The sequence below is a fragment of the Lithobates pipiens genome, unplaced genomic scaffold (genome assembly GCF_037356315.1).
Source record: "Lithobates pipiens isolate NorthernLeopardFrog02 unplaced genomic scaffold, aLitPip1_a1.2 Scaffold_23, whole genome shotgun sequence".
Classification (NCBI taxonomy): domain Eukaryota; kingdom Metazoa; phylum Chordata; class Amphibia; order Anura; family Ranidae; genus Lithobates; species Lithobates pipiens.
In genome coordinates, this window is record NW_027507785.1 from 7,014,165 (window position 1) to 7,027,480 (window position 13,316).

General features: G+C 45.8%; 1 protein-coding gene across 15 annotated transcripts in view; it reads left to right on the forward strand.

Annotated features, from left to right (window-relative positions):
- Positions 1 to 13,316, forward strand: part of ARAP1 (ArfGAP with RhoGAP domain, ankyrin repeat and PH domain 1) — a 386,059-nt gene that overhangs the window by 296,284 nt on the left and 76,459 nt on the right. For all 15 annotated transcript variants that reach the window (XM_077451137.1, XM_077451134.1, XM_077451138.1 and 12 more), the window contains 4 exons: positions 2,915 to 3,089; positions 8,638 to 8,772; positions 10,571 to 10,706; positions 13,128 to 13,230. In XM_077451137.1, the coding sequence (XP_077307263.1) occupies positions 2,915 to 3,089; positions 8,638 to 8,772; positions 10,571 to 10,706; positions 13,128 to 13,230 (549 nt within the window). The remainder of the gene's footprint in view (positions 1 to 2,914; positions 3,090 to 8,637; positions 8,773 to 10,570; positions 10,707 to 13,127; positions 13,231 to 13,316) is intronic.

A 13,316-nucleotide genomic window follows, 5' to 3' on the forward strand; every position in this document is an offset into this window, starting at 1 on the left:
GTTTATAAACATTGATCAGGCGGGAGATAGAGAGATACAAAGTAACATTGTTTATAAACATTGATCAGAAGGGAGATGGAGAGATACAAAGTAACGTTGTTTATAAATATTGATCATACGAGAGAGATACAAAGTAACATTGTTTATAAACATTGATCATACGGGAGATAGATAGATACAAAGTAACATTGTTTATAAACATTGATCAGACAGGTGATAGAGAGCTACAAAGTAACGTTGTTTATAAATATTGATCAGACAGGAGATAGATACAAAGTAACATTGTTTATAAACATTGATCAGATGGGTAATAGAGAGATACAAAGTAATGTTGTTTATAAATATTGATCAGACAAGAGATAGAGAGATACAAAGTAACATTGTTTATAAACATTGATCAGATGGGAGATAGAGAGATACAAAGTAACATTGGTTAAAAACATTGATCAGACAGGAGATAGAGATATACAAAGTAACATTGTTTATAAACATTGATCAGAAGGGAGATGAAGAGATACAAAGTAACGTTGTTTATAAATATTGATCATACGAGAGAGATACAAAGTAACATTGTTTATAAACATTGATCATACGGGAGATAGATAGATACAAAGTAACATTGTTTATAAACATTGATCAGACAGGTGATAGAGAGCTACAAAGTAACGTTGTTTATAAATATTGATCAGACAGGTGATAGAGAGATACAAAGTAACATTGCTTATAAACATTGATCAGATGGGTAATAGAGAGATACAAAGTAATGTTGTTTATAAATATTGATCAGATGGGAGATAGAGAGCTACAAAGTAACATTGTTTATAAATATTGATCAGACGGGAGATAGAGAGCTACAAAGTAACATTGTTTATAAACATTGATCAGATGGGTAATAGAGAGATACAAAGTAATGTTGTTTATAAATATTGATCAGATGGGAGATAGAGAGATACAAAGTAACATTGTTTATTAACCTGTTCAGATCTGCCGGGAGGCCGTCTATTGAAGGCCTCCCCTTTCAAAGCTGGCCATGCCCCCCTGAAGGGGGCGAGCGGCGCACACTATGATCACCCGAGTCGATGAGACTCGGATGATCACAGATGCGGGTAAGGGGTCGATCCCGGCCCCTCACCACATGATGTAAACAGAGGCTCGGTAATCGCTTTTTTATTTCTTCTCACGCTGACAGCGTGAGAAGAAAAAAAGCCGCTCGCCGGCTTCTATTTGCAGGGACATCGGTCCTGAAGAGGAAGAGCCTCTGTTCCCACCTCTACTGCCTGCCAATGCCAGCAATTAGTGCCATGACTCAGTGTCCACAAATCGGTGCCCACAGTACATCAGTGCCACCTATTAGTGCCCACCAGTGGTGCCTATCAGTGTCACCTACCAGTGCCCATTACTGCCCATAACTGCCAACCATCAGTGGCAGCTATCAGTGTCTTTCAGTGCCACCCATCAGTGCCCACCAGTGCCGCCTATCAGTGCAGCCTATCGGTGCCCATCAGTGCAGCCTCGTCAGCGTACATCAATGAAGGAGAAAAAATACCTGTTTGCAAAATTTATTAACAAAATATAAAACGGTTTTGTATTATTATTTTTTTTTAATTCGGTCTTTTTTATTTTTATTTTAACAAAAAATAAAGTCCCGCAGAGGTGATCAAATACCACCAAAAGAAAGCTCTATTTGTGGGGAAAAAATGATAAAAATTCCATTTGGGTACAGTGTTGTATGACTGAGTAATTGTCATTCAAAGAGTGACAGCGCTGAAAGCTGAAAATTGGTCTGGGCAGGAGGGGGGTTTAGATGCCCAGTAAGCAAGTGGCTAACATTGATCAGACAGGAGATAGAGAGATACAAAGTAACATTGTTTATAAACGGTGATCAGACTGGAGATAGAGAGATACAAAGTAACATTGTTTATAAACGGTGATCAGACTGGAGATAGAGAGATACAAAGTAACATTGTTTATAAACGGTGATCAGACTGGAGATAGAGAGATACAAAGTAACATTGTTTATAAACATTGATCAGACAGGAGATAGAGAGATACAAAGTAACATTGTTTATAAACATTGTATAGACGGGATATAGAGAGATACAAAGTAACATTGTTTATAAACATTGATCAGACAGGAGATAGAGAGATACAAAGTAACATTGTTAATAAACATTGTATAGACGGGATATAGAGAGATACAAAGTAACATTGTTTATAAACATTGATCAGACGGGAGAGAGAGAGATGCAAAGTAACATTGTTTATAAACATTGATCAGACGGGAGATAGAGAGATACAAAGTAACATTGTTTATAAACATTGATCAGACAGGAAAGAGAGTGATACAAAGTAACATTGTTTATAAACATTGTATAGACAGGAGAGAGAGAGATACAAAGTAACATTGTTTATAAACATTGATCAGACGGGAGATAGAGAGATGCAAAGTAACATTGTTTATAAACATTGATCAGACAGGAGAGAGAGAGATACAAAGTAACATTGTTTATAAACATTGATCAGACAGGAGAGAGATACAAAGTAACATTGTTTATAAACATTGATCAGACAGGAAAGAGAGTGATACAAAGTAACATTGTTTATAAACATTGTATAGACAGGAGATAGAGAGATACAAAGTAACATTGTTTATAAACATTGATCAGACAGGAAAGAGAGTGATACAAAGTAACATTGTTTATAAACATTGATCAGACGGGAGATAGAGAGATACAAAGTAACATTGTTTATAAACATTGATCAGAGGGGAGAATAAACAATACTGAGCACTGATTGGAACAACACTCTCCATTGTTAAGCCTTCCCCTGTGTCAGGAGCCCGGCGTCCTCCATCCTCTCCCAGCAGACAGGGGCGTTTAGTGCGATTCCTAAAAGGTTTTTCTTCTGTACACAGGCCCTGTGCGTCGCTGTGACCTCCAGTGATCTGACGGAGACACAGGCCCTGATCTTCTGCGGAGCCGACATCAGCTGCACCTGTGCGGACGTCTTCTTCTCCCAGCCGCTGGAGCTGGCGCAGCAGGCGGGGCAAAGGCTGCAGGAGGAGTTCCTGAAGCAGAATCGGACGTCCGGTAAGGTGGGAGGCGGGGAGAGGGGGAGGAGCATGTGATTGGGATTTATGTGTGTGTGGGACTCGGGTCATAAGGCGCCGGGAGCGGAGAAGGTGTTACTTTGTTCATCCAATCATATCACGGTATCTATTCATGATCAATTTATCTACAGTATCTCACAAAAGTAAGTACACCCTCACATTTTTGTAAATGCTTTATTAACAACACTAAAGAAATGACACTTGTCTACAATGTAAAGTAGTGAGTGTACAGCTTATATAACAGTGTAAATTTCCTGTCCCCTCAAAATAACTCAACACACAGCCATTAATGTCTAAACCGCTGGCAACAAAAGTGAGTACACCCCCTAAGTGAAAATGTCCAAATTGGGCCCAAAGTGTCAATATTTTGTGTGGCCACCATTATTTTCCAGCACTGCCTTGATGAAGAAGCTGAGGGTAAAGGTGATGGACTGGCCAAGCATGTCTCCAGACCTAAACCCTATTGATCATCTGTGGGGCATCCTCAAACGGAAGGTGGAGGAGCGCAAGGTCTCCAACATCCACCAGCTCCGTGATGTCATCATGGGGGAGGGGAAGAGGATTCCAGTGGTGACCTGTGAAGCTCTGGTGACCTCCATGCCCAAGAGGGTGAAGGCAGTGCTGGAAAATAATGGTGGCCGCACAAAATATTGACACTTTGGGCCCAATTTGGACATTTTCACTTAGAGGTGTACTGACTTTTGCTGCCAGCGGTTTTAGACATTAATGGCTGTGTGTTGAGTTATTTTGAGGGGACAGGAAATTTACACTGTTATACAAGCTGTACACTCACTACTTTACATTGTAGACAAGTGTCATTTCTTCAGTGTTGTCACATGAAAAGATTTACAAAAATGTGAGGGGTGTACTTACTTTTGTGAGATATTGTGTTATCTATCTATATTCTAGTTGTTAGTTGATGACGGGTTCTATATAGAGGGGAAGTTGCTCCTTAACACAGTTTTATATTTGGATGAACAGCAGATTGTGACACAAACAGTACTGACCCTGAGTCACTTCCTCTACTCTGTGTACCACATTCCTGATACAGAACCGTCACCAACACATTCATTGGAGGAAATTACCGGTACATATCGTGCCCGGGAACTCAGCACAGGGATGGTGGGAACCCCTCATAATGGGTGGGTTGGTATTTTCCAGTCCTGGTTTAGGCCCTTTCTGCGAGACTGGGAAAATGGTGGGCCAGTGAAGAGCCTGAGGGTCAAGCATGATAAACTCCCGGCTTATGTTGCCCCGTGTTTGAAAATACTTCGGCAGTGGCAAGTAACGGCAGGAGAAGTCAGATCTCTTCCAAGGAAACTTCTTGAGAAGCGGATCATGAGCTCTGTTTTTTTCGAGCCACTGGCCTTGAGGGATTGCCCAAGCCTGGTTTTGGGGGTGGGTTTGCGGTTGATTAATTTGGAGAGAATCCCAATGAAGTTTAGGGATCAGGCTTGGCTTGCCTTTCATGGAAAACTATATGTGAAGGGCAACTTGAAGTTTCTTTCCATGAGTGATCGGGGCTGCCCGAGAGTGGAGTGTGGAGGAGTGGTGGAGTCCATGGATCACTTTCTACTTCAGTGCCCTTTTAATATAGAGGTGTACAAGAGGGTGGGGAGGGCTCTGAGTATACCCTTCCTCCCCCATATGAGTTATGCAGAGTGGGTGTATGGGGCTTTCCAGACTCGTCGGGATTATGATTTGAAAACACTTTTTTTAGTTAGTTTAGTAGTCCGTTATTTCACGTGGAGTGCACGGTGTCAGGTATCCTTACGGGGTAAAATCCTCCCTGTGGAAGTGGTGGTGCAGAACATTCTGGGTGAGGTTGGGAAGATTCGGGGTCTTGAGAAAGACAGGTGGCAGCAGGAGGCCTGGATAAAGGCGTGGAGGAATATCAGGGCTCTGTAGCTGCTGCCCGTTGATCTCGGGGTGTGCGGCTTTCTTTGTATTCTTCTTTCACTCCCTTAGATTTTCAGATCCAATACAATTTTGATAAAAGGCTCCGTGCATGGTGACGGTGATGTTCCTTAGTCTGGCTCTCCCATAGGGATTATGTAATGCGCAATTTGTTTTTGCACTGTTTATTTTGTTCTTGTTCTTTCTGGTTTGTATAATTGTATTCAATTATTTTGTAAATATGTTTTATTTATTTATTTATTTATTATGGTTTTATTGTATATAAGTTGTTGTTTGTAAGATTTTCAATAAACAAAATGAATCCCTCATAATGGGCACAGCGGGTGTACAGACCCGGGAACTCAGCACAGGGATGGTGGGAACCCCTCATAATGGGCACAGCGGGTGTACAGACCCAGGAACTCAGCACAGGGATGGTGGGAACCCCTCATAATGGGCACAGCGGGTGTACAGACCCAAGAACTCAGCACAGGGATGGTGGGAACCCCTCATAATGGGCACAGCGGGTGTACAGACCCAAGAACTCAGCACAGGGATGGTGGGAACCCCTCATAATGGGCACAGCGGGTGTACAGACCCAGGAACTCAGCACAGGGATGGTGGAAACCCCTCATAATGGGCACAGCGGGTGTACAGACCCAGGAACTCAGCACAGGGATGGTGGGAACCCCTCATAGTGGGCACAGCGGGTGTACAGACCCAGGAACTCAGCACAGGGATGGTGAGAACCCCTCATAGTGGGCACAGCGGGTGTACAGACCCAGGAACTCAGCACAGGGATGGTGAGAACCCCTCATAGTGGGCACAGCAGGTGTACAGACCCAGGAACTCAGCACAGGGATGGTGAGAACCCCTCATAATGGGCACAGCGGGTGTACAGACCCAGGAACTCAGCACAGGGATGGTGAGAACCCCTCATAGTGGGCACAGCAGGTGTACAGACCCAGGAACTCAGCACAGGGATGGTGGGAACCCCTCATAGTGGGCACAGCGGGTGTACAGACCCGGGAACTCAGCACAGGGATGGTGGGAACCCCTCATAGTGGGCACAGCGGGGGTACAGACCCGGGAACTCACTATGGGGATGGTGGAGGGAGGGGGCTCTATGTGGCTTCCTGGCTTCAGTAGTCCTCTGGAGAACCCTCAGTCCTGATGAAAGCCGTGGGAGGAATCGTGCAAATATGAACATTCCTTGATGGTTGGATGTTGGGTCGGAGGAGTGGGCATTCCTCGCCTGGACTCATTTGCATAGGTAAAGCCCACATATGAAGCAGAGCCTTGAACGATCGATGTACTCGAGCCCTATTACACTGGGAGTAATGATGGGGCACTATTCCTCCCACTGACACCAATGATGGGGCGCTATTCCTCCCACTGACACCAATGATGGGGCACTATTCCTCCCACTGACACCAATGATGGGGCACTATTCCTCCCACTGACACCAATGATGGGGCACTATTCCTCCCACTGACACCAATGATGGGGCACTATTCCCCTCACTGATACCAATGATGGGGCACTATGGGGATTTTTTTTTTTTTACAGGACCATTTCATTCTACGGGGTCTCGGCTTTTGGAAAGTACATCATGCTTTGGGATTTTAAGGGAGTTTTCATGTTATAAATGTGATCATGTAGTATGTTTGTGTGCAGAATGGGTGGGCGGGATGTGGTAGGTGTATGGAGGGCAGGTGCCCTTTAAAAGGACGGGTAAGACGACTGTACCGAAGCGGACACAAATCTCCTTCTTGGATGTCGGCCCAGTGAATGCTAATTGGAAGTCGCAGCGCAAAAATGCAGGGCAGGGACAGGGGGGCACCTTGTGACTGGGGGCACAATGTCGCCTTTGTACGCCGTGTCGCGGCTTCTTCTGTGCTGCTCTGCTGACATCTTGTGGTGAAAGTTGGTAGAGCACCGTACACATATATTATTAGATCCAATAGCTCTGCAAAAGAATAGCTGTAAATGATGACATCTTGTGGTGAAAGTTGGTACAGAAATGTACAGATATTGGACCAATCGTCTCCAAACTGCGGCCCAGGGGCCAGATGTGGATCTTTGCTTGTCTTTATCCGGCCCTTGGGGCACTATTCCTCCCACTGACACCAATGATGGGGCACTATTCCTCCCACTGACACCAATGATGGGGCACTATTCCTCCCACTGACACCAATGATGGGACACTATTCCTCTAACTGACACCAATGATGGGGCACTATTCCTCCCACTGACACCAATGTTGGGGCACTATTCCTCCCACTGACACCAATAATGGGGCACTATTCCACCCACTGACACCAATGATGGGGCACTATTCCACCCACTGACACCAATGATGGGGCACTATTCCTCTAACTGACACCAATGATGGGGCACTATTCCTCCCACTGACACCAATGATGGGACACTATTCCTCTAACTGACACCAATGATGGGGTACTATTCCTCCCACTGAAGATGTGGCATACTTTACTTACACTGACACCGGGACTATTCCTCCCATTGACACCAATGATGGGGCACTATTCCCCCCCCACTGATACAAATGATGGGGCACTATTCCTCTAACGGATACCAATGATGGGGCACTATTCCCCCCACTGATACCAATGATGGGGCACTATTCCTTCCACTGATACCAATGATGGGGCACTATTCCTTCCACTGATACCAATGATGGGGCACTATTCCCCCCACTGATACCAATGATGGGGCACTATTCCCCCCACTGATACCAATGATGGGGCACTATTCCTCCTGCTGATACCAATAATGGGGCACTATTCTCCCCACTGATACCAATAATGGGGCACTATTCCTCCCACTGATACCAACGATGAGGGACTATTTCACCCACTGATACCAATGATGGGGCACTATTCCACCCACTGACACCAATGATGGGGCACTATTCCACCCACTGACACCAATGATGGGGCACTATTCCACCCACTGACACCAATGATGGGGCACTATTCCACCCACTGACACCAATGATGGGGCACTATTCCACCCACTGACACCAATGATGGGGCACTATTCCTCCCACTGACACCAATGATGGGGCACTATTCCTCCTGCTGATACCAATAATGGGGCACTATTCTCCCCACTGATACCAATAATGGGGCACTATTCCTCCCACTGATACCAACGATGAGGGACTATTTCACCCACTGATACCAATGATGGGGCACTATTCCTCTCACTGATACCAATGATGGGGCACTATTCCACCCACTGACACCAATGATGGGGCACTATTCCACCCACTGACACCAATGATGGGGCACTATTCCTCCCACTGACACCAATGATGGGGCACTATTCCTCCCTCTAAAGATGTGGCATACTTTACTTACACTGACACCAGGACATTTTCTACTCCCACAGGCCACAGTCCGTCTCCTCTAAAGTCTGAAGGACAGTAAACTGGCCCCTCGATTATAAAGTTTGGACACCCCTGCTAATAGACCCATATCTCTGCAAAGTTTTAACCATGCACAATGACATCTAGTGGTGAAAGTTGGTACAGCAGCATGCAGATATAATTGATTTTTCTCCTCAAAGTCATAATTGTTATGTAACCTCGTTCTTTCTCCTGGCAGAGACGCCGCGCCTGGATCTGGGGACAAACCTGGAGAAGCCGTATTATATCATGCACCAGTCCATAACTCATAATGGATACCTCTACAAGACCTCGTCCATGGCCAAACTGGTCACCGACAGGAAGTCCAAGGAAGGTACGTCCAGATAAAATATGTCAAACTCAAGGCCCACGGGGGCCAGGTTCACAGCAGGAACGTGGAGGAACTCCACCACCACCTCCGGCTCCCACCCTCCGCTTCCCTGACGTCACTTGTAAACACAGAGGCCTTCTTTGTTTACAAAGGACAGCTTTGCTCAGTGGCTCCCGGATCCAACAGATCCTTACATAGGGATCTCCAGAGAGAGAGAGAGAGAGAGAGAGAGCGAGAGATCTTCCCACAAGGTGTGCCGCCTACACAGGGAGAGAGAGCTATAAGGACGTTTTGGATATGGAGGGGTTGGGGATGTGGTTGCACACCCTTGAACTCTGCACTCTGTACACAGCACACCACTGAACTCTGCACTCTGTACACAGCACACCACTGAACTCTGCACTCTGTACACAGCGAACCCCTGGCACTCTGTACATATTGCACCCCTGAACTCTGCACTCTGTACACAGCGCATCCCTAAACTCTGCCCTCTGTACATACAGCACCCCTGAACTCTGCACTCTGTACACAGTGCACCCCTGAACTCTGCACTCTGTACACAGTGCACCCCTGAACTCTGCACTCTGTACACAGTGCACCCCTGAACTCTGCACTCTGTACACAGCGCACCCCTGAATTCTGCACTCTGTACACAGCGCACCCCTGGCACTCTGTACATATTGCACCCCTGAACTCTGCACTCTGTACACAGCGCACCCCTGAACTCTGCACTCTGTACACAGCACCCCTGAACTCTGCACTCTGTACACAGCACACCCCTAAACTCTGCACTCTGTACACAGCACACCCCTAAACTCTGCACTCTGTACACAGGACACCCCTGAAATCTGCACTCTGCACACAGCACACCCATGAACTCTGCAGTCTGTACACAGCACACCCCTGAACTCTGAACTTTGTACAAAGCACATCCCTGGCACTCTGTACATATTACAACCCTGAACTCTGCACTCTGTACACAGCACACCCCTGAACTCTGAACTTTGTACAAAGCACATCCCTGGCACTCTGTACATATTACAACCCTGAACTCTGCACTCTGTACACAGCACACCCCTGAACTCTGCACTCTGTACACCGCACACTTCTGAACTCTGTACACAGCACACCCCTGCACTCTGCACTCTGTACACAGCACACCCCTGTACTCTGCACTTTGTACACAGCACACCCCTGTTCTCTGCACTCTGTGCACAGCGCACCCCTGAACTCTGCTCTCTGTGCACAGTGCACCCCTGAACACTGCACTCTGTACATATTGCACCCCTGAACTCTGCACTCTGTACAAAGCGCACCCCTGGCACTCTGTACATATTGCACCCCTGAACTCTGCACTCTGTACACAGCGCATCCCTAAACTCTGCCCTCTGTACATACAGCACCCCTGAACTCTGCACTCTGTATGTAGCATACTCCTAAACCCTGAACTATTTACATAGAACACCCCTGAACAATGCATTCTGTATGGAAAGCATTCCTGAACTATGCACTCTGTGCACAGGGCACTCCTGGATTCTGTACAAAACACACTCTATAACGCTACACTCTGTACATAGCGCACTCCAGACACAACAGGCCCTTTGAAGGCAACCATACTGCTGCTGCGGCCCACAATAGAATTGAGTGGGACACCCCTGGTCTAGATGATGACAAGGGCCAACAATTCAGTGGAAGAATAGAAAGATAGACAGTGGCAAGGGCACACAATTGCACTATGATGGACTCACAATTTACCTTATTGGTGTTATATGTTTGCCATCCTTTTACGATCTTGTTGCAGAGTTCAGCCGGCGCTGGTGTGTACTCAATGACGGGGTGCTGAGCTACTACGAGAACAACCACAGCAATTCCTCCAACGGCGATATCCGCATGGATGAGATCGTGTGCGTGGCAGTGATCCCGCCGGAGACACACGGGTGAGTGCGATCATAAAAACTACTGGCGGTAGGATTTTTTTAAGGGCTGAGCAGGAAAGATTACAGTGCCTTGAAAAAGTATTCATACCCCTTGAAATTTTCCACAATTTGTCATGTTACAACCACAAACATAAATGTATTTTATTGGGATTTTATGGGATAAACCAACACAAAGTGGCCCATAATTGTGAAGTGGAAGGAAAATGATAAATGGTTTTGAAAGCTTTTTACAAATAAATCTGTGAAAAGTGTGGGGGGGGGGGGGCATTTGTATTCAGCCCCCTTTACTCTGATACCCCTAACTAAAATCTAGTGGAACCAATTGCCTTCAGAAGTCACTTAATTAGTAAATAGAGTCCACCTGTGTGTAATTTAATCTCAGTATAAATACTGCCGTTCTGTGAAGCCTCAGGAGTTTGTTAGAGAACCTTAGTGAACAAGCAGCATCATGAAGGCCAAGGAACACACCAGACAGGTCAGGGATAAAGTTGTGGAGAAGTATAAAGCAGAGTTAGGTTATAATAATATCCCCCAAGCTTTGAACATCTCACGGAGCTCTGTTCAATCCATCATCGGAAAATGGAAAGAGTATGGGTACAACCGCAAACCTACCAAGACATGACCGTCCACCTAAACTGACCGGGCCGGGCAAGGAGAACATTCATCAGAGAAGAGCCAAGAGGTCCATGGTAACTCTGGAGGAGCTGCAGAGATCCACAGCTCAGGGGGGAGAATCTGTCCACAGGACAACTATTAGTCGTCTCTCCACAAATCTGCCCTTTATGGAAGAGTGACAAGAAGAAAGACATTGGAGAAAGAAAGTCATAAGAAGTCCTGTTTGTAGTTTGTGAGAAGCCATGTGGGGGAGGGGGCAGCAAACATGTGGAAGAAGGTGATCTGGTCAGATGAGACCAAAATTCAACTTTTTGTCCTAAAATCAAAACGCTATGTGTGGGGGAAACTAACTCTGCACACCCCCCTGAACACACCATCCCCACCGTGAGACATGGTGGTGGCAGCATCATGTGGTGGGGATGGTTTTCTTCAGCAGGGACAGGGAAGCTGGTTAGAGTTGATAGGAAGATGGATGGAGACAAATACAGGACAATCTTAGAAGAAAACCTGTTAGAGACTACAAAAGACTTGAGACCGGGGCGGAGGTTCACCTTCCAGCAGGACAACGACCCGAAACATCCAGCCAGAGCTACAATGGAATGGTTTACATCAAAGCAAATTCATGTGTTAGAATGGCCCAGTCACAGTCCAGACCTAAATCCCATTGAGAATCTGTGACGAGACTTGAAAATCGCTGTTCACAGACGCTCTCCATCCAATCTGACAGAGCTTGAGATATTCTGCAAAGAAGAAGAATGGGAAGAAATGTCCCTCTCTAGATGTGCAAAGCTGGTAGAGACACCCCCAAAAAGACCTGCAGCTGTAATTGCAGAGAAAGGGGGTTCTACAAAGTATTGACTCCGGGGGGCGCCATACAAATGTCCCCCCCACACTTTCCACATATTCATTTGTAAGAACAATTGAAAACAATTTATCATTTTCCTTCCACTTCACAATTATGTGGCCACTTTGTGTTGGTCCATCACATAAAATCCCAATAAAATACATTTACGTTTTTTGGTGGTAACATGACAAAATGTGGGAAATTCCAAGGGGTATGAATACTTTTTTTCAAGGCACCGTACGTCACGGTGCAGGGTACACCTTTAACTTCCCGACTTTATCTTTTACAAAGTGTCATTTTTTTTTTTGGGGCCTTTTGTTTAAATCAATTGTTTATTTTAACAATGTTTACAACATGTTTTCAATCAGTGGAACGTTATTTGGTGAATCCTCGACTTTTAGTTAGCAAATTCTGGGGTAGTCTTTCGAAATTAGAAAGCCCAGCACTGCATATGCAGTTGCTGGGGTTGATAGACAATAGACTTCTCGAAGAACCCTTTACTATGTTCCTATATATATTATTATTATTTTTTTTTTACCTCCACCAGTTGTAGACCACGTTATGCCTCTGCTACAGGCTAAAGTAGAGTTTGTAGGCCCAGACTAGAGTCCATCTTTGTCTTTTCAGCCTCTGCCCCAGCACAGGTTAGGACTCTTCAAGCCTCCTTCTCAGGCCCAAGCCAGGACAATCTGGACCCAAATGGGCAGCTATGAGAACACACACTGTTCTTGGCTCTGACTTCCCCTTCCAGGCATAGGGCTTGGGAGGAAAAGACTTGGACCCGTTTGCAGCTACACCCAACAAGGGAGGGAGAGGACTTTGCAACACTCACGTTTTCTCCAGGCCGAGCCTTGGGAGACAAAGACCCTTGTAGACGTTCTTTCTACATATCCCCTTTCCCAGCCCACATCACTGCCCATTTTTTTTTTCCATAACTAAAAACCTGCCCTCCAACCTCTCAGGTATGACAGCACCTTCGAGATTTACACTAAGTCCGAGAGATTGTATCTGTTTGCTGCCGACAGACCAGAGGAGGCCAGAGAATGGGTGAAGTCCATCACTAAGGTATTGGTTTCTTCTGAAACGATAGTTCAATAATAAAATGTATCGGGGTAGAGGAAGGACATCTCGACCGTTAACAAGCTCTTGAC